Source organism: Macrobrachium nipponense, chromosome 1, assembly GCF_015104395.2.
Source record: "Macrobrachium nipponense isolate FS-2020 chromosome 1, ASM1510439v2, whole genome shotgun sequence".
NCBI classification, from domain to species: Eukaryota; Metazoa; Arthropoda; class Malacostraca; order Decapoda; family Palaemonidae; genus Macrobrachium; species Macrobrachium nipponense.
In genome coordinates, this window is record NC_087200.1 from 157,329,932 (window position 1) to 157,352,062 (window position 22,131).

General features: G+C 43.5%; 1 protein-coding gene across 1 annotated transcript in view; it reads left to right on the forward strand.

The window, feature by feature from the left end:
- Positions 1 to 22,131, forward strand: part of LOC135219784 (U3 small nucleolar RNA-interacting protein 2-like) — a 183,140-nt gene that overhangs the window by 28,909 nt on the left and 132,100 nt on the right. The window contains exon 2 of the mRNA XM_064256858.1: positions 392 to 611. Coding sequence (XP_064112928.1) covers positions 392 to 611 — 220 coding nt within the window. The remainder of the gene's footprint in view (positions 1 to 391; positions 612 to 22,131) is intronic.

A 22,131-nucleotide genomic window follows, 5' to 3' on the forward strand; every position in this document is an offset into this window, starting at 1 on the left:
CCCTAATGGACAAACCAGATATTCTTTACATTAACAGCCCACCTCAGCCACCCCTCACTCTGGTACCCAGACCAGAAGACATATTGGAATGAAGACTGACAGGGGCTGGGGTTCCCCCTGCCTGTAGGTAGTGTACTACTTTATCACTATAAGTATGAATGGCCATTCCAGCTTGTGTTTGCAAGCTAAATCCCCATGTAAGAACTTCATGTTTGTATGTTAGGAAAAATATGAAATAATTTTAAAATTTGCCATTTTTCTTTCACTGACTTACAAATGTGAAGATGTTTAGTACTTAGGCAGAAATGGCATAGCACTTGGGCAGAAATGTTTCAGTGCTACATTTACCATTCTTTAAGTTATTTATTTGATTATCATGTTGTCTTTGCAGAAAGGGAAGAAAAGGGGACTAAAAAATAAACAAGTATTACCAGTAAAGAAGTCAAAATTTGACTCTGGTCTTGATGAAGAGATAACAAGTGACGAGGAGGAGGAATACTTAAAAGGGAAAGTTAATGACATAGCTGAAAAGGAGGCTGAGGATGTGGAAACGGCACAAGAAAAGAAAGTGAGACTAGCTCGAGAATATATTCAAGAATTAAGGAAAGAAAGTACGTAAGCATTGTGGTTCTTTTTGAATTTAGCCGTAGATTATTTTACTGTACGTACTGTATGTACTTATATGAAAAAGCTAATGCTTTTTTATATAAGTAACTTACCAAGCAATTATGTAGTTATAGTTTCAACTTGCATGGCAGCTAAATTAAAAAATTCTCAGGTAACACTTCAAAGTTTAAAGTAGGTGACTAGTCCCGCTCACTAACGGGAATACTGGAACTACTTAGTATTCAACTTCATTCTGTTTCTGGCATCCTCGATGTACGTAAACATAGCATATTTGTGGCAGCTTTTATTCATCATTTGCCAGTTATCTAACCAGATTTTGGTGATAACGTCAGTATTTCATTGTTTAGTTATTAAGATATGATTCAAGTTGATAATTTTTTGCTATGGTAGTGAATTTGCAATTAAATTGATTAACTATTTCCTGATTTCTATTTGTAATTAGAAAATCGGCTATTAGTGATATAGAAGCAGTCATTGCCCACTTTGTCTAGCATAGCTTGGCTGTAGTCTGTTTGCCTGAGTATAGATAACTTAGGCAGCCTAGCATGAAGACAAAAATTAGTTAAAAAAGATATAGTTGTTCCAACACGATATACAAACCCTAGGCTGAAATATGGCTGTTAAATTCTTAGAACAAGGTGGTTAGGCAGTAGCTACTGTCTGGTAGGTGTGAAGGCCTGCCTGCCCTGATTTAAACACTCCACTTTGCTCTCGGCTGTCTTCCGATGAAGGCGTATGTTTGTGAGCTCTTGCTGACTAGCCGTTAATTACGATTTTCTTGGCAGGATCTTTATGTTGTTATTTTGAATGATATGTACATACAGTATTTGATATTGTGACGAAGTGCCAAGCATCTGGTTACTACAGTAATATCCCAAACTTATGCGAGGTTAGGTTCCAGACTCCCTCGTGCAAGGGGAAGTTTTGTGTAAGTTTGGCACATTCTCAGAAATTGCCAATAAATGCTTACTTCTAGAGTTTGAACACTAAAGATGACCCTAATCATGCTTCTTAAGTATTAGGCTAACTTTTAAATGAAATTAAAATTACTGTAATTTGATTTAAAAGTTAGTTTAATACATTACCCTTAAAAAAGGAGTAACTGGTTGGCGTAAAAATACGTAGTTACAGTAATTACTATGTACATACGTATCCACTTTTGTACGTATACTAATGTTACCTATAAGTCGGGATGCCATTTTCTTTTTCTGTCAGAGTAAAAGTTTTTGCATCAATAGGTAAACTTCATAAGTCAGTCATAATGAAGTTATCGTGACTCGAGATGGAATCACGATAGTGTATTTATAAAGACCAGTAAACAATCATTTATCTTTAGTTTGTAAGAGAAATATTGTAAACATTATGCAGTGCAAGATGCGTAGATTATTATATATATATTGTGTGGAATTGTTAGTTATAGTATAATATTTCTTTATATTAAGTGTTTTTGAAGGGTTAAATACGTTAAATGGTGGTTTAACTCTAAGTAATCTTTAACAAGTAGTTAAGTATTGTCGTTGGTGAATGCGGGTCGCGCATGCGTGGATCGTCAGTCGTCTCCGACTGATTTGAGTCAAGAGTCCGGCAGTACCGGTTTAGTTGTTTAAGTGTGAAGGTCAACGTCGCCTTACGGTAGCTCAACATGCGAGGGGGGTAAAGGAATCAACACAACTTCAGAGAAATAATATCATCATGTATTACAGCTAAGTCTAAGAATTTATAGTGTTTTAGGTGATTAATATTTGAAGGTGCATGCATGCACGATAGATATTGTTACTGACAGGCATTTGTAAATGAATAAGGCTATTCTTCGGATCGTGGTATAGGAAATTACACAATGTTTTAAAGGTTAGTAATAAGTATATCTATTCCTGGTCAAAAATAAGGGTTGATACGATCACAAATATGGTAATTTAAGACGTAATTTATTTAACCACACAACGCAATTTCTCGATTTATTGAACAGAAAAGAATCCTTGAAAAATCTGTTCGTGAACCTGGTAATATGCGAACCAAATTAGGGTAAGTTTGGGTTTTCATATTTATTGAATATTTTATATGTTTACTATTTTGGATTCTTTTGAGTAAAGATATAAATGGTGCCGTGACCAGGATTGATTATTTTTGTGGGTGATGATTGATAATTGGTAACTGATTGATAACGCATATATTTTAACTTTGATATTGGTGTTTATAGGCTAATAGGCGCATTACCAGTATTGCGCTGCGTGAGAAGTGTTCGTTGCGTCGGGTGTTATGACTATGTTGGTATTGGCAATTTAGAAAACGTTGACGCCGTAATTTTTTGCCGTAAGTCATATGAGGAAATTGTTGAGTAAGATATTATCGTTCCACCTTTTGTAATTGCACTCTATTTGATTAATTGTATTTCTGGGCTCAGCTCGTGTCGGCCTATGAAAGTATCCTTAATATCATTCTTTCTAGTAAAATTAGCCTAAAATTACCAGAGAAAAACAAAATTAAGAAAATATCAGTAAAACACTGACGCGCTCACTCTTAAAAAGAAGTGTCGGTATGATATAGGGGCGAGTGTGGAACACTACCACGAGCCAAACACCAATTAGAACTTCCTACCAGAATCCCCCCAAGAGAGAGCTGATACCAACGGGCGATGCAGCTTCTTACTACTACTACTAGAGGACGCCACGGACAGCAGCGCCCCTAGCGGACATCCTTAATTTTTAGCACCAGCGACAAGTCGCCATTTTCTTGTGCTTGTGTTTATCTTGCGATTTATCCGCATCTGTATCATGGAACGCTCTGCAATCGCCACGGCTAAGTTAAGTAACTCATAAGTAACATTTTACTGTATTTTTGTCTTCCGGGTACCAGTATTTTCCTTTTTATAGGTCATATACGGTTCCCCGGTTGTCTCGTGGCGGCCATGCCGCCTCGTAAGAATTCCCGGTCCTCCATACTGGGACTTCTTATGCTTATGGGCTTACTTTTTCACATTCATTGTTTACATCGAGTTTTAGCTAGTTCAGCCCTCCTACCATTCTCTTAGCTTGGTATTTAGGGCTATCATTATTATTTTCGGCCCAGCATCCCGGCTCTTGCTCTACATCGGCTATCGCTGGCTCCGAGTAGGCTTCTGTTTCTCGGAACAGTCTGCCTCCTCCTGGGCTTCTTTCTCTTTTACTAAAAGTGTCTCTTCCCCCTTTTCGATGTATTTTATTATTTAGGGTGTTAGGCTAGCCTAGGTGCTTGTTCCACATGTTGGTACAGCTTGGTTCACGTGGCCCTACCACGGTTGTGTTGCTCGCGGCCTAGGCCACTTGCGGTCACGTGTCCTACAGCACCTTACCCTGCCCCTTCCCTCCCTCTCTGATGTAGGAGGAGCTGGGGGACCCCTTGGTTGTTATAACAACCTCTTCGCCTTCTCTCACACTCTCGGAGGTGACCGGGGGGTTTCCGCCAGCAGGGGGGTATAGGGCGACCACTATGAGGTGACGGGGGTCTCCATGCGGGTAGTTGGTGAGGCGGGGAGGAGTAGGCCATCCCTTCCCCCCTTTTTCTCGCTCCCGCCGTGTTTCGCCGGGACCTCCCTCCCCCCCCTCCCCATTGCTCAGCCACCTCCCTTACGGTACGAAAGGAACCTTCCGTCGCAGCCGGGGCCCCTTTGGTTATAGGATATTGGCTCCGCTAGCGGGCAGGGTGGGCGCTATGGATGGTCGGATTGCTTGCCTACTATATCCTTATATCTCTCCGCCGCTACGGAAGGGAGCTTACCCTTACCTACGCACTCTCTAGTAGACGGGTGGAGAGAAGTTGTTTAATTTTGTTATTTTAAGGATATATACCCTATTATAAGATATTTTACAATGAATTGTGTGTTATTATATTTGATTTTATCCAACTCCCCGCCATTGTCCGTCGTGGTTTCCATTACCACCACTCCTAGTTGGTTGATTCTTGTGCCTCCGCCATTGGCGGAGCCATAGCCTATCTTCCAACCTGGTTACCACACTATTTTAGCGGGGCTCTGGTTTTATCTATCTTTATCGCTCCGGCACCAGCGGAGCATATGATAGGCTGTAAAGTGTTTACTCTGTACTTATGTACTTTTTCACTTACAGGCTACCAACTCGCCAGGTCCCGGCCTGTAATGCGACGCTCTATGACCCCTGTGGACATGACGAGTGCAGGTCCCACGCCCCGTGTGCCACGTCGTACAATGAGACGATCGTCTGGCACCCCGAAGCCTGCGCTATTTGCTACGACCTGGTCGCTCAGCTGGGAGATGGGGTATGTCCATTATAAGCTTACTTATGATTTTCTAACAACTTCTAGTTCGTAAGTTTGTTAACCCTGTCCACAATTGGTAGCTAATCCCGCCTTTCTTTCAGGCTAGCGGTGTGAGGGAAGTCGCCCTCGCCACCCTGAAAGCGTGGGTGGGCGGCGTTTGGGAAAAACGCCGCCAAGGGCCAGCCCTACATATTAGATAGGAAGCTGGCCATCCAGATCTTCCCCGCGGGCAAGTCGACGGGCTTACGTCGGGACCCCTTGTCCGCCGCCCCAGTGATAGCCCCTCCATCCAGCAAGAACTACAGCATTCGTTCGGGGTCGTAGCCTCCCAGGAGTCAGTTCCGGACGTCGCTACCCTGGACCTGAACCTCGAGCCGATGGCGGTAGTTAGCGAGGATTTGTTGGTTGAGGTAGGTTTGTCGGGCGCCCAAGGTCTTTCCTTGGGCGCTCCTGGATCTTCTCCTGTCCCTTCTTCTTCCGCCTCTTTCCAAGGCTTTGCGGGATCCGAGATCCCTAGCCGCCCTCTCCGCTCTCTCTGTACCTCCTAAGGAGAAGGGAAAGAGAGAACCGAAGACCTTGTCTAAGTCGACTTCTAGGAAGTCGTCTTCGTCTTCTTCGGCCAGGAAGTCGTCGACTTCATACGCCGATGCGGTGAAGGCTAAGCCGAGCTCTTCCAGTCGAAGAGCTCCAAAAGCAGGCTTCGAAGGAGAAGGCTCGCGCTACCACCGAGTCGCTGCCTTCTCCCGCCTCCGCTGCCCCCTCTCCGGCTATGCCGGCAGGGGTGGCAAGCACCAGCACCTGCGTTCCCTCTTCTGTCTCACCAGGGATGATGGAACAGGTAGGAGTGTTGGTAGGTTCCCAAATTTCGGCATGGGGAACACGTTTTGAGCAGATGTTCGCAGCAATTATCGAACAGTCTGTCTCAAACTGGACAGTCTATCCAGGACCTCTCTAATAGGATGAGAGAGAATGATGAGACCGAGTAGCAGGGCTATCTCAGGCTCCTCCCCCAGTTCTCCCCTGCATCTAGCACGGGGATTCTCCAACTCCCGCCTTACGACTCCTTGCCAGCTTTCTCTATGGAGAACCCATGGAGAGTAGCGGCTTACGCTCCTTTTAAGGACGGGATGATTTCGATCCCGGAGTTTGGTAAAAAAAAAAAAACATCGAAGGATTGAGGACTTCGAGTTCTACCTCCGGGTCTGACGCAGCCTTTCATCGGGTATGCTAGGCTGACGCCAACGCGCTTACGAGAGAGGACAAGATCTCGAAGGAGTCAGTTCTCTACAGTAGAGATCACGCCAGCCGAGATGGGTTCACTGCCTTGAGGACTGGGAGTGTACTAAAACACTAGACTCCAGGCCTACAAGAGTCCCTTCACTATTTTCGCGACGGAAGAGGAGGTCTCTCTTCCGTTCGCCACGAAATTGGTGGAGAAGGCTCTTCAGGCAGTCCTCAAGGATGAACCCATTCCACAGTTGAGGGAGTCGGAGTCTACTTCTCCACTCTTCCCCGCCTTCGGAGAGTTATGGGAAAAACCTGCCAGCTACATTCACGCTGGGTAATACTCAACTAACTCTGGACTGCGCCATGGACCAGTTCGGTGAGAAATTACCTAGGCTGCCGGATTCCCTAATCCAGACAGAGTTCGAATGCGTGAACTAGGTTTGGCAGGTCCCTCAACTCTCTTATCGTTACGGAATGGCTGCCCTTTCCTACGCTAACGAACCGCTGTTCAAGATTCTGGCGAAATCACAGTTTCAGACGGTTCTGTCAGACGCTTTTGACTTCTTCCAAGCCAGGAGGAACTGCCGGAAGCATGTCCTTCAAGAGTGCACTATCAGGCATGAGCCTAATAGACTCTTGGCTGCGAGCATGTGGGGAGCGGATCTCTTCCCAGAGTCCGCAGTGAACGAAGTCCACCACGAAGCTGCTAGACTCAACCAGAGCCTTAGAGCTAGGTGGGGTATTTCCTCTAAGAGGAAACAGGAATCCGTTCCCACTGCTGGCAAGAAACCAAAGAAGGCTGGTAAGAGGTTCCAGCCATATAAAAAACTTCAGCATCAGCAGCAGTTTGTGCAGGCAGTCCCAGTTACCCAACAGGGACAACCTGCATCTAAACAGACCCAGCCTTTCCTCCTGGTGCCCCAGCAATCTCAACCTTCTACTTCCTACGCTATCTCGCCGGCCTTTAACCCTGCTTATGAGACTCAAGGCTACTCTCATCCGAGGGGTAGGGCGAGAGGTTACTTTCGTTACCGTGGCGCAGGAAGGGGCACAACGGAGAAGGGTAAGCAGTTCAGAGGAGGGCGTGGGGGCCAACCCGCCCATCAGCAATGAGGCTCCCCAGGTAGGAGGGAGGCTGTTCCTCTTCCGCCACAGGTGGGGGTTCAGCAATTGGGCACAGAGCATAGTGTCCAAAGGACTAGGCTGGAGTTGGATCAAGGATCCCCCTCCAATCAAATCATTTCATCAGGTACCGTCAAAGGAATTGATAGATTACGCGGAAGAACTCCTTCAGAAAGGAGCTATTGCGAGAGTCAAACATCTAAAATTTCAAGGGCGCTTATTCAGCGTGCCAAAGAAAGGCTCAACAAAAAGAAGGGAATAATTCTTAGACTTGTCAAAGCTAAACTCTTTCATTCGCTGCGACAAGTTCAAGATGCTTACCCTCTCTCAAGTAAGGACTACCTACTTCCGCGTGGAGCCGTCACATGCTCCATCGATCTTACAGACGCATACTATCATATCCCTATAGCCAGGCACTTCCGCCCATTCCTAGGATTCAGGCTAGGAAATCAGACATTCTCATTCAAAGTGATGCCCTTCGGTCTGAATATAGCCCCCAGGGTATTCACAAAGATAGCAGAAGTGGTTGTACAACAATTGAGAGCTCAGGGAATCATGGTAGCGGCATACCTCGACGATTGGTTGATCTGGGCATCAACAGTCGAGGAATGTCTCGAAGCTACAAACCAAAAAAGGTAGTTCACTTTCTGGAACATCTGGGTTCCAGATAAACAAAACGAAATCCAGACTTACTCCGGAATCTCATTTTCAGTGGCTAGGAATCCAATGGGATTTGTCTTCCCACAATCTATCAATTCCAGTGGCCAAACGGAAGGAAATAGCAAAATCTGTCAGGCAATTCCTCAAATGCAAACAGACATCAAGAAGAAACCAGGAGAGAATCCTAGGGTCTCTTCAGTTTGCTTCGGTGACAGATATCCTTCTGAAAGCAAGGCTGAAAGATATAAATCGAATTTGGCGGTCAAGAGCAAACTCCAAATATCGAGACAAGTTGTCAGTAATTCCACAGATCCTCCGCAACCAACTACGGCCTTGGTCAAAAGTAAAGAACTTAGCCAAGAAGGTACCCCTTCAATATCCCCTCCCAGTGTTAACCATTCACACGGATGCTTCCCTGTCCGGGTGGGGAGGATACTCTCAGTTCAAACAGGTTCAGGGGACTTGGTCAGTTCAATTTCGCCAGCTCCACATAAACGTGTTGGAAGCAATGGCAGTATTCCTTACTCTGAAGAGACTGCTTCCCCCGAAGAAGTCTCATCTAAGGCTAGTTTTGGACAGTGCAGTAGTAGTTCACTGCATCAACAGAGGAGGGTCCAAATCCAAGCATGTGAACCATGTCATGATAGCCATACTTTGCATTAGCAAACAAACACAAATGGCATCTGTCTGCCACTCACCTGGCAGGAGTAAGAAATGTGATAGCAGACGCCCTGTCCCGGTCAGTTCCTCTGGAATCAGAGTGGTCTCTGGACGTCGGGTCATTCCAGTGGGTAAGCCGGAGAGTCCCAGGTCTCCAAGTGGATCTCTTCGCCTCACAAGCGAACCACAAGCTCCCTTGCTATGTGGCCCCCAACCTGGACCCTCTGGCTTATGCCACGGACGCCCTGTCGTTGGATTGGAATCAGTGGAGGAGAATCTATGTTTTTCCTCCAGTGAATCTTCTCTTGAAGGTCCTGGACAAACTAAGGTCTTTCAAAGGGATAGTAGCTCTGATTGCACCGGATTGGCCCAAGAGCAACTGGTATCCTCTTCTTTTGGAATTGGGTCTCCGACCTCAACGGATCCCCAATCCCAAACTGTCACAATCAGTACAAATGAGGACTGTGTTCGCTTCCTCAGAACTCTCCAGACCCTAACTTTATGGACTCATGAAGTTTGCGGCTAATAAAGATGCTGACATGATCCACAGAATATTCTCTTCCTAGAATCAGATAAGAGAGAGTCAACCATTAGACAATATGACTCAGCTGTTAAAAAATTAGCATCTTTCTTGAGAGAATCGAACACTACAACCATGACAGTTAATTTGGCTATATCCTTTTTCAGATCCTTATTTGAAAAAGGTTTAGCAGCTAGCACGATTACCACTCATAAATCGGCTTTGAAGAAAATCTTTCAAGTAGGTTTTCAGATAGATTTGACTGAATCTTATTTCACATCTATCCCTAAAGCCTGTGCTAGACTTAGACCTTCCCAGAGGCCTACTACAGTTTCATGGTTCTTAAATGACGTCCTCAAACTAGCTTCAGATACTGACAACTCATCTTGTACATTCATAATGCTCCTGAGGACATTATTCTTATTAAGCCTAGCCTCAGAGCTAGAATTTCAGAACTGTCGGCTCTATCCAGGGATGCGGGTCATGTGGAATTCCTCCCATCAGGAGAAGTTCTACTTGCTCCGGATCGTAGCTTTTTAGCCAAAAAATGAAGATCCTCTTGCAAGTGGGGCCCCTTGGAAGGTTATCCCACTTCCACAGGATCCTTCTCTCTGCCCAGTATCAACTCTTAGAGCCTTTCTATCTCGTACTTCTTCTAGATCCTCAGGTGCTCTCTTCATGAGAGAAAAAGGTGGTACTTTATCAGTTAAAGGCATTAGACAGCAAATCCTTTATTTCATTAAACAAGCCAACCCTGAGTCATTCCCAAAAGCACATGATATCAGGGGAGTAGCCACCTCAATTAATTATTTCCAACATATGAACTTTGAGGATCTTAGGAAGTATACTGGATGGAAATCCCCGACAGTCTTTAAACGGCATTATTTAAAGTCCTTGGAATCTTTAAAGTTTTCAGCAGTAGCAGCGGGAAACATAGTTTCCCCTGATACTGTTTAGTAGTTGTAGTATTGATCCAGGTCTCCTTTCTACCTACTTCAACCAACATGCCTCAACCTATCGTCAGGCTACTCAACATCATAGCCTTAGCCGTTGTATCATATAGTGGATTGTCCCTTATTTTTTTGCTAGGGACAACCACCCTTGTACTGATATGTACTCCAGTGTTCCTACCCTTATTTTTATGCTAGGGTAGGACACATTATGTTTGTATATTCACCATTTTGTGTTTGTGATGATCTTCAGTTACAATGTGTTTGTATATGTTTGGAATTAATTGTATTAATGATGGATTTGAGTGTACCTATCCTTATTTTTATGCTAGGATAGGACACGTGTATGTATATATTTTGTAATTTGGTTGGTAATTATATTATTCTAGTTTAAGGTAAATCCCAAATTTAACCTTATTTTGTTTACATGCATATCTGTAATTTTATTTTATTTATTTACAACTTAAGTACTTTTAGTTTACTAACATTCTGTTTATTTTTATTTATTATAATAAGTTAGTTTAAGTTGCTTAATTTGTATGCTGTATTTGATTTACTTATATTATATCCATCATTTTAAACTGTTTTTCATTATTTCCTTTTCCATCTTGTCTGTTTCTCTGGTACTCTTTCATAGGCCGACACGAGCTGAGCCCAGAAAAGGGATTTTGACGAAGGAAAAATCTATTTCTGGGTGATTGGCTCGTGTCGCCCTATGAAACCCCCCCTTTTTATGGTTTGTTTTCCCCCCTTGCAGGACAAGATGTATTTATGTTTTAATTAAGGAATGTCCGCTAGGGGCGCTGCTGTCCGTGGCGTCCTCTAGTAGTAGTAGTAGAAGCTGCATCGCCCGTTGGTATCAGCTCTCTCTTGGGGGGATTCTGGTAGGGAAGTTCTAATTGGTGTTTGGCTCGTGGTAGTGTTCCACACTCGCCCCTATATCATACCGACACTTCTTTTTAAGAGTGAGCGAGTCAGTTTTACTGATATTTTCTTAATTTTGTTTTTCTCTGGTAATTTTAGGCTAATTTTACCTAGAAAGAATGATATTAAGGATACTTTCATAGGGCGACACGAGCCAATCACCCAGAAATAGATTTTTCCTTCGTCAAAATCCCTTTTATCGATCGTAATAGGAAATCACGAGTGTGACTTTTTAAATTAGTAATTTCGTTCTCTTTAGATTCATAAATGTTTAACGGCTATTAAACCATTTACAACGACGAAGGTTGAAATTTGTGGAAAGAAAATGAACTTTTAAGTGATTGAAAATCTATATGCGTTGTACATTTTGAATTGATCAGTGTTAATCGTTGCCACTAATTGAGAACATTTAAGTATGAAAATTGATTTTCATTAGTTGTGATTTTTATTGAAATAATAATTTTGGAAAGTTGTTGAATTTTGGTAATTCGTTAATAGTTGAAAGTGAAATTTTCGAGTTGTGTATTAGTGAGTTTGCGTCGACATTGATAATATTGTTGTCGCACTGGCGACCATTTTGTCAATGATCGGGCATTCATTGTTGGGTTAAGCTAGTCTCGGCATTAATTAAGAATAACGTAGTCGCACTGGCGGCCATCTTGTTAATGACCGAGCAGACTAAGTGAAGTTTATTTTAAACGACAAAATTCTGTGGGAATTTAATCTAGTTGTGCTGTTGAAAATAATGAACATAATGCATTAAGTAATTATAAGGTAGTTCCTTCCTACACCCTTGCTTGGTCTATTTTTCTCCATTAGTGAACAGTTTGGTGAATTATTAACAATGTTGGACATAGAAACATCAGACGTAGGAATGTCTGACATATCAGATAATGAAAGTGAAGAAACAAAAAAACGCATAGTGCTGATCCTAGGACATTCTCAGGTAAGGAAAATGAGAAATGCCTTTGATGAAATAAATGAAGAAGAGGAAACCTTCATTTTGTAACACGCTCAAAAGGTGGTGCTACTTGTTATGATATCTCATCTGAAGAAGTAGAGGGGAGTGAAGCAGAGGCAGTTGTACTTTTTATAGGAAGTAATGATCTAGATAGTGAAGATGCTGAATCAACAAGTGATATTCGAAATAATATCATAGAACTAGTAAATGATATCTCCAATGTGGATGGAGTCAAGATAGTCTATATCGTCACTGTAGAACCCCGCACAACCCTGAGATATGTAACCTATGATGAATATCGAAAAGGTCGAAATAGGTTGAACCAAAGGTTACGTAAGTCAACCAATTATTATATCATTGGTAATGGTCTTACTGAAGAGGATCTAGGCAATGATGGAGTTCATTTGACTCAAGAAGCCTCTGAAACACTAGCAAAAAAGATATATGAAAGAGTCAGCAGTGATGCTGATTCAGGAGAATGGTAATAACACAAGTGGACCAAGTGGGGTGAGGATGAGGACTACGCATCTTGCATTGCATTAGTTATAAGCTGTATATAATTATTGTGATAAGTTCTGAAGTGAATTTCTCTTGAAGTGTGTTGATTAATTGTATTTAATGGGGTGGTTATATATATATTAAATTAAAATTTGCTGAAATTGTTGAAGAAGTCACACAATTAAATAAAATAAAGAGGACATGAGAGAGAGAGAGAGAGAGAGAGAGAGAGAGAGAGAGAGAGAGATGCATATGTCATGTGGGTAAAACTCTGGAGGGGTATCATTAAAAAATGCAAATGGGATCACATCTTCTGAAAGTACATTAACTGTATGTGCTGAAAATATGTAACATAGTATGTATACAGATTGTACCAGCACTTTTCTTCAAGTTTAACCCTCTTACGCCGAAGGGGTATAATAAAAATCGTCTCCTGTATGCCGAGGGAGTCTCGGAGTGAGCACCGAAGCAGAAAAAATATTTTTTTCAAAAAATCACAGCGCGCTTAGTTTTGAAGATTAAGAGTTCATTTTTGGCTCCTTTTTTTTTTGTCATTGCCTGAAGTTTAGTATGCAACCATCAGAAATGAAAAAAAATATAATTATCATATATAAATAATGCAATATATGATAGTGTGAAAACAAAATTTCAAATATAATTGTATTCAAATCACACTGTGAGCAAAACGGTTAAAGCTAACGAGTTAATTTTTGTTCGTTGTATTGTATACTAAATTGTGATCATTTTGGTATATAACACATTGTAAAACAATCAATGCAACACAGAGAAAATATTATCACAAAATGATGCATGAATTTGTAATGTGCGGACGTAAAAATTTTTTTTTTTTTTTAAATTCACCATAAATCTAAATATTGTTCTAGAGACTTCCAATTTGTTTCAAAATGAAGATAAATGATTGAACATTACTATACTGTACGAATTTTAGCTTACAATTGCAGTTTTCAACCATTTCGGACGAGTTAAAGTTGACCGAATGTCGAATTTTTTGTATATATTTTTTATATGCAAATATTTCAAAAATGAGAAAAGCTACAACCTTCAGTTATTTTTTGTTTTATTCTACATGAAATTGCACACATTTTCATATATAAAACTATGAAACGCCTAATATGAAACGGAACAAATATTACGAGAAAGTGACATACGCATTTCGAAGATTAGCGGGGAGAATCCACGCGCCGAGGGAAGGAAAGTTTTTTTTTTTTTTTTTTTAAATTCACCTTAAATCTAAATATTGTGATAGAGACTTCGAATTTGTTTCAAAATGAAGATAAATGACTGAATATTACTAAATTGTAAGAGTTTTATCTTACAATTGTTTTTTTTCAATATTTTGGTAGAGTCATTGACTGAACTTGGTTTTTTTTTTCTATTTATCGTTATTTATATGCAAATTTTTTGAAAATGAGAAAAGCTACAACCTTCAATCATTTTTAATTGTATTCTACATGAAATTGCGCACATTTTCATATATAACACTTTATGTAACGGCTAATTTAAAATGGTGCAAGCATTACGACAATCGCACAAAACTATTTCTGATTTTTTTTGGAAGAGTTACCGCACGGACTCAAGGAAAATGTTTTTTTTTTCATAAATTCACCATAAATCAAAATATTGTGCTAGAGACTTCCAATTTGTTGCAAAATGAAGGTAAATGATTGAATATTACTAGAATATAAGAGTTTTAGCTAACAATTGCGTTTTCCGACCATTTCGGTAGAGTCAAAGTTGACCAAAGGTTGAAATTTTGGCACTTATCGTTATTTATATGAAAATATTTCAAAGCTGATAAAAGCTACAACCATGGGTTGTTTTTAGTTGTATTGTGCATGAAATTGCACACATTTTCATATATAAAACTTTATGTAACGGCTAATTTAGAATGGTGCAAACATTACGACAAACGCACGAAAAAATTTATCGGAAGAGTTACCACGCGGACGTAAGGAAAAAGTTTTTTTTCATAAATTCACCATAAATCGAAATATTGTGCTAGAGACGTCCAATTTGTTGCAAAATGAAGGTAAATGATTGACTATTACTAGAATATAAGAGTTTTAGCTTACAATTGTGTTTTTCGACCATTTCGGTCGAGTCAAAGTTGACCGAAGGTTGAAATTTGGCACTTATCGATATTTATATGAAAATATTTCAAAACTGATAAAAGCTACAACCATAGGTTGTTTATTGTTGTATTTTGCATGAATTTGCACACATTTTCATATATAATACTCCATGTAATGGCTAATTTAAAATGGTGCAAAAATTATGTCAAAGTGACAAAATCATTTCTGAGATGTGTCACTGATGCTTTTTATTGCGAGAAGAAAGAAATTCGCGCTTGTGCGCCTGGGTAATGATTGTAAACAAAACAACAGCTTGATCCGTGAACTCCCAGTATCCCTCAAGGTGCGTGATACAAAAGTTTTTGCCAAGTAGGCCTATAACTATTTTTCCGCGAATTTTTAAAAAAACTTTTTTTGTCGACGTTTCATACGTCAATTCGGTACCCAACAGACAATTGTTCATATACAGAACAAACCTTCGGTCTTAACATTAGGATTTACTAGCGCCAAGCTGGAAACCGGTAGAATTAAAATTACACTTGTGAGATCCAGGGACTATTGGCATCTATACCAGGTCAAGGGGCATGTATACCCAGAATGCCCTCGGTGTCCTGTGACCCACCAGTTATTTTCCTACCGCCTTTAAGATAAGACGTGTTTACTGTCTATCTGATTTAAAGCCGGTTTTCAGTTTGCCCGTTTTTTATCCATTTCATTTTTCATTTTCTTATTACTTTTTCTTTCTCCGAGTGTGCTCGGTGTGAGTGTGATCGGTAAGAGTGTATAAGTGGTATGATGGAGATTTTCGCCTCACCATCGGGATCGTCTGCCGTTTCGAAGAGGAGACAAAGGAAATGCCCCGGAGTTAGTGGCTTTCCATGTTCTAGGTTTCTAACTTTGGTGTCGACGGATCCTCATCCAACGTGTAGTAGGTGCAGGGAAAACATATGTACGATTACTAATCCATGTTCTGTTTGTCGGGGTTGGTCGGTGGAACAGTGGAAAAAGTTCTATGAGAAAGGCCAGTACAAAAGGAAGGTGGTGACGCCATCTTTGGATGACGAAACCTTACCGGCTTCTTTTGTATCGGCAATAAACCAGACTGCTCCATGTGTTTCTCCACCTGCTTTTGATTTGTCCCATACCCCTTCGGTTTCTCCTGGCGATTCATTATCGGAAACGTCCAAAGGGGTTTTGGGTAATTTTATGCATAATATGCACGCTCCTTTGTTCCCAGCAGGTAGAGGGGGCGCATCGCCATCTTTGTTCCAGACGCCGGCTCCCGAAGCGCATAGGTTGGACGGTATGTGGTCAGCGCTAGGCCTAACAGGCGTACCAACCTTGGAAGGTTTGCTTGCACATTATATGGCGTCATGGTTCCAGCAGGGTCCGGCAGCGCTGAATGTTCCTCATCCCCCTGGCTTGCAATTTATGGGAAATAATGCCGTGGCTACGCCGTCAAATTCGATGTTTACAGCAATGCAGAACGTGGGAGGTAGTTTGGCAGCAAACGTGTGGTTGCCAGCAGAAGCCGCACAGTCTCTCCCTACGAGATTGGTGACGTCACAACATACGTCACACACCGATATGGCAGGCGCGATGACGTCACAGACTGCTCCTAGGCCTATTTCCCTGCACCCAGACTCAAATACGCTTTCTGACTCGGCAATACAAACTGTAATGCAGAAATTACAGTATATAGAGAAAAGAATGGCTAAGAGAGACAAAAAGAAAAGGTGTGATTCGCCTTCTTCGTCTTCTTCCTCTAGTTCGGTGTCATCGCTAAGTCCGATGACGTCACGGCGAGCGCCAGTCAAGCGTTGGAGGATTCGGGATTTCGTGACTGGTCCTCATCTTCAGACCAGGACTGTTGTATCCCAGTCAGCAGGAAGGTCGAGAAGTCAGTGGCTGGTAAGCACAAAGCTAGCGGACGAAGCCGTTTGCAAGAGTCCAAACAAGCGAGAGAGCCGACGGAATAGCGGCCGACGCGGAGTTGCCAGTTCGGATTACAAAGACTACGATACCGCTGGTAAAATCAACGTTGGCGGCGAAGGGTGCAGCAGAGGATAGAATGCAGGTTCCAGTTTTGCCCGTAAGGCCATTCAAAATATGCACAAAGGATAAGGCTCCTATTAAAAGTACGAAAAATAGAGAGTTGGCAACCTCGTCGGATACATTCGTGGATGAAAGGTCGAGGCCGAGTTCCCTGATGCTTGAAAACGATACCAATCCTAATAGAGACGAAGTTATATCAGTTTCAAGGGAGCCTTCATCTTGGTGATCTGGACAAGATTCTTGCTCTAGATCCGTGAGCAGAGAAAGAGTGAGGCGTTCTCGTTCCCCTACTGATTACTCGGGATCGAGCCAACGGCGGCCATCAAAGATCAAAGAGACCGCGGCTGTAGGGGCAGGTCGCCGTGGAATTCCTGGCCGTTTGTCAGAAGATAGGGGTGAGACAACATCCCCTGTGACGGAGAACAGTATGTTAGAGCCGGAGGAAGGAGAAAACCAAGAGTTTCTGGCCTCGTATGCAGAGGTGATTGATTTGATTCGTCAATTCAATAACCTTTCGTAGAAGACAGAAACACCTGCCAGTATGCTTCCTCCGGGAATCGACATGGTATTTGGATTAAAAAGGGATACCAAGGTGTCGTATGAATTGCCTTGTTCGAGTCATGTGGATTCTGTCTTACAACACGTAAATGCAAAGATTGCAGGAAGGAATAATTCCTTAAGATCTAATAGATCATTTAAATTTATTCCTCCTCCAATGATGAAGCAAAGGAAATATTATACGACACCGAAGGTCCCTTTGCTGTCTAGACAAGTGAACCCTAATGCTGTAAGATTAAGGCCTGGATTAACCTTGGATCAGGTTAAAATGGAGTGCCCTTTGATGACGTACCAAGAGGCTGCTACGTTAGAAGCAACAGCTTCTTCTGTCTTTCAGACTGCTTCTTGGTTAGATCTTTGGTCAACAGCAGTGGCGAAGATTGCATCCTCGGAAGTGACAAGAAAAGTAGTGGATGAATCATTGTTCATTAGATTACTACAATCAGGTTCCAAAGCGATTGCGTACTTGACAAACTTAAGTTCCAATGTTCGGGCAAATATCCTGCTAATGAGGAGAGATGCAGCGTTGGCTAGGCTAAGCCGCACTGTGGATTTGGATTCCCTGTTAGCGATGAGGAATGGGAATATCTTGGAGTCGCAACTGCTGTTGCCAGAGGTCATACTGGAAGAGGCGATAGATAGAAGAAGGATGGACACTAACGATAGATTGGTGCAGCAGGCAGTTAGGAAAACGTCTAACAGTCAAGCTACTTCTTTGGAGGTGAGGCAATAGCAAATACCTCGGAAGAAGACGGTGAGACATAACTTCTAGAGAGAGAGGCTTCAGCCTTTCAGACCCACTGGTTTTGCTATGACACACCCCTGGCTCCTCCCCCAGACAGTCGTAAGCGAGCACAAACCACGCCCATCGGGGCGGAGCAACCAGAGACGTGCGAGTTGACAGAACTCAAACCGCCATATTTTAAGTTGACAGGACACCGGCAACACCTGTTACACCTCACCATTACTACAACCTTCCCCTAATTATTGTTACGAGGGACAACGACTTAATCAACCAATGAAAATGTCCAAAAAAGTCTTAGTATCAGCATATGTGCATAATCTTAGCGAAACTAGCGATGATGACAATATTCCACCGGCACAACCCAAAAAGAAGAGATGTCCCAAAACGGAAGAAACCAGCCAGGAACCTTCCAATAGTGAAATTCTTCAATTGTTATTATTACAGAATCAAACATTATTGAAACTAGTGGAGAAAGGGTAAGGTTTAATATTCTGTTTTTGTACATGAACTTCCTGTCAGACATATACTTAGCTTACGTCTCTGACGTCACGACAGAATTCAAAACTCGCGGCTAACGCGACAGGTAGGTCAGGTGATCTACCTTACCCGCCGCTGGGAAGCGGGTGTAAGACCAACATACCTTTCTTGTCAGATTTTTTATTTTTTTTTGTCGTCGGTGTCGACCACACCTGTTGTCGGTACCTCTTGACAGTTGGATTCTTTTCTCGTTTTCGCCCTGGATTGTTTCTACGGACTTTTGGTGAAGTACCCGATCTTTTGGCCTGGCATTCGCGATTTGTGGACAGTTATTGGACTTTTCTTTGGATTTTTCTTGGATTCATGATGTCTGATGTTGATACTAAGAAAACTGCTATGTTTAGAGTTTGTTGTATGACTGATGTAAGGTAGGCTACCGAAAGCTGCGGTAAGACCCTCACACGGTATGTTTGAAGTGTAGAGGGAATGAATGCACCTTTAATAATACCTGTTAATGAATGTGAAAAGCTGAATGAGGATGAATGGAAGTCTTTGTCTTCCTACTTGAGGAAGCTTGAAAAGGATAAAGTTAGGAAAGCTTCTTCTAGGAGCAGTAGTAAATCCTCGTATTAGCGAGTTGGATATAGATAATCCTATTTTAGAAGTAGCTCCTTTGTCAGTTTCAGCTCCTGCTCCCTGCACCGAAGCCGAAGATGCCCGCATTCGGAAAGTGGGCCTCCAATTGCAAAAGCCACCATTCGCAGTATGGCGAGGAAAGGAAAATCAAACAATTAGAAGGTAAGAGTGATTCCAATAGTGATTTGTGCAGTGAACCCAGTGCAGTGGAGGGTGCGTCTGATCGGCTCCCTTAATTAAGCTTCCAGGCCTAGACCTCTTCCAGACTCCCAGTCCCAGTGGAGGAGGAAAGTCGAAAGCCGCAGGAAGGTTAGGGAGCATCCCCAACGGTCAGGCGTCCCCTCGGTAGCTCCTGTTGATCGTTCCCAGGCTACCTTGGATCGCTCCAAGAGAGATATTGCGCCAATGCTTCTCGTCTTCGCCTTCGCCTTCGCCTTCTCCTAAACGAGGATGGAGCTCTTTGGAAGCCTCGCGCCCTTCGAAGAGAGCCTGGAACGCTCCCTGCGCCGCCCTTCCAGCCCTGAAGTTTTTTTGGAAGAGCCTGAGGTGGAAGCGAAGAAGCGTAAGAGATCTCAGGAGTATCGTTCCCCGAGCGGAGATCAAGCCTCGTCACCTGTTCACGAGTTTGTGAATTCTCCTGCAAGGTTGGTTGGCTAACCTTCAGGCGCAGATTTCGGCTCTGGCTGCTCTCTCTGCGTGTCTTCTCGTCGTAGAAGGACGTCTCGCTTCCTGTAAAGAAGCTCCAGGCTCCCCTCTCCTGACTCTCGCTATTCGACGGAAGCGGAGCGCGCTCACCTGTGCGTTCGGATTCTCGCAGGAGACTTTCTGCTTCGGACAAGATCACATCTGCGTCCAAGCGCCATTCGCCTGACAGACAGGTTTCTCCTTCGGACAAGGAGCAAACTGCGTGTAGGAGATCTTCACCCTACAGACGCTCTTCTCGAGACAGGATCGCTCCCCTTGACAGGCGCCAAGAGCCTAGTAGGCGCTACTCGCCTCGTAGCCGCTCTCGTCTCGCCTCCACTCTCCGGTTGACCTGCGCCCTAAATCGGACAGGCGCCCTTCGCTGGACAGGCGTCAAGAGCTTGTTAGGCGCGTTTCTCCTGGCATGCGCTCTTCTCCTGACTTTCACTCTCCTCGAGTCAGGCGCCGAGAGCCTAGCAGGCGCTTCTCCCCTTGTAGGCGCTCACCTAGTAGGCGCTCGTCGCCAGAGATCCTCTCGCCTCGGTTCAGGCGCCAAGAGCCTGGTAGGCGCTTCTCGTATGGCAGGCGCTGTTCGCCTGGTAGCCGCTCTCCTTTGGATAGGCGCCAGAGCCTGATAGAAGTTCTTCTTCAAACAGGCGCTCTGCGCCTGACAGCCGACTTACTCCTGTTAGGCTCCAAGAATTCTGGGAAACGCATCTCCAGACAAGAAGGTGTTGCAAGTAGACACATTTCTGAAGCATTGTCTCCAAGACATATACGTCTTACTTCCTCTAGAGACTCTTTTAAGAATAGTCGCGCCTCTAAGGATCATGAGGGCTCTTCAGCTCAGGAAGAACAGGACCCCTCAGAAGAAGAAAGACCAAAAGACTCCTCTGTTCCTCCTATAAGAGGCTGACAGAGTTACTCCTGCAAGAGTTTGGAGATATCCTTTCTCCTGTGGCTCCTCCTTCTCCTCTTTCGTTATTCTCCACTTCAAGACGTCGAAGGTTTCGTCTTGTGTAAGAATGAAACCTACTGTTTCCATGAAGAAGGCGCTTAGAGGTTTTGGGGTGGGGAATGGCTCCTTTCTAAGGAAGAGAAAGGGAAGACGGTTTTTTCTTTCCCTCCTTTCTTTAAAACTGACTGGCAGATTGGGATTCTGGTACGAATCGGGAGAACCTTTAGGCCTCGCTCTCCCTTCGTCTGCGGACTCGGACTTCTCTTCATTGGTGGATTCTGCTCGTCGTTCCGCCCTCTTGTCCGCCAAGACTACGTGGGGAATGAACGAACTTGACCACCTACTGAAGGGAATGTTCCGGGTCCTGGAAGTTTTCAACTTCCTTGATTGGTCTTTAGGTGTTCTGGCTAATAAGACCCAGACCCCAGATTCTCTGTCTCCTGAAGATCTTAACTGCGTCCTCACTTGCATGGATAAAGCAGTGAGAGACGGATCGAGTGAAGTCTCCTCACTGTTTGGAGCTGGAGTTATTAAGAAACGGTCTGTCTACTGTTCGTTTCTCACGAAGGCAGTTTCACATGCGCAAAGGGCCTCGCTTATGTATGCTCAACTCTCTCCTGTTCTGTTCCCCAAGAAGATTATTCAAGATGTCTCGAGTGCCCTTTCAGCTAAGGCTACTCAGGACATGTTAGCCCAGGCGGCCAGGAAACCTCGCTCTGTCTTCCAACCCAAGGCCAAGAAAGAGACTCCTCTGAGACAGGAGCCCTTTCGAGGAGGACCCGCTGTCAGAGTTCTGCAAACAGAGGGACTAGACCTTTTAAGAGAGGTAAAACCTTCTCTAGGTCAGTCAGAGGGAAAGAAAATAGCGATCAAGGACTCCAGACATCAGTGGGTGCCAGACTACTGAAATTTGCCGACGTCTGGGCCCACAAAGGGGCAGACAATTGGTCCCTATCGATTGTCAGCAAAGGATACCTCATTCCCTTCTCGTCAAGACCACCATTGACGACAACTCCGAGGAGTTTGGTAGCCAAGTACAAGGACCCCATCATGAATCAAGCCCTTTCTCTAGCAGTAGATCTCATGCTAGAGAAGGAGGCTATAGAACTAGTGAAAGATCCCCGCTCTGCGGGCTTTTACAACAGACTATTCCTAGTTCCGAAGACTCAGGAGGATGGAGACCGGTGTTGGATGTAAGCGCCCTGAACGTCTTTGTGGAAAAGAGTAAGTTTTCCATGGAGACAACTTCCTCAGTGTTAGCGCTCTTCGTCCAGGGGACTGGATGGTGTCTCTAGACCTTCAGGACGCTTACTTTCATGTGCCGATCCATCCTTCTTCACGGAAGTATCTACGATTCATGATGGGAGGAAACATCTTCCAATTCAAGGCCTTGTGCTTCGGCCTATCGACTGCACCCCAAGTTTTCACGGGGTTAATGAAAAACGTGGGCGCAGTGGCTACATTTGGAGGAGTGAGGGTGTCTCTTTATCTCGACGACTGGTCTAAT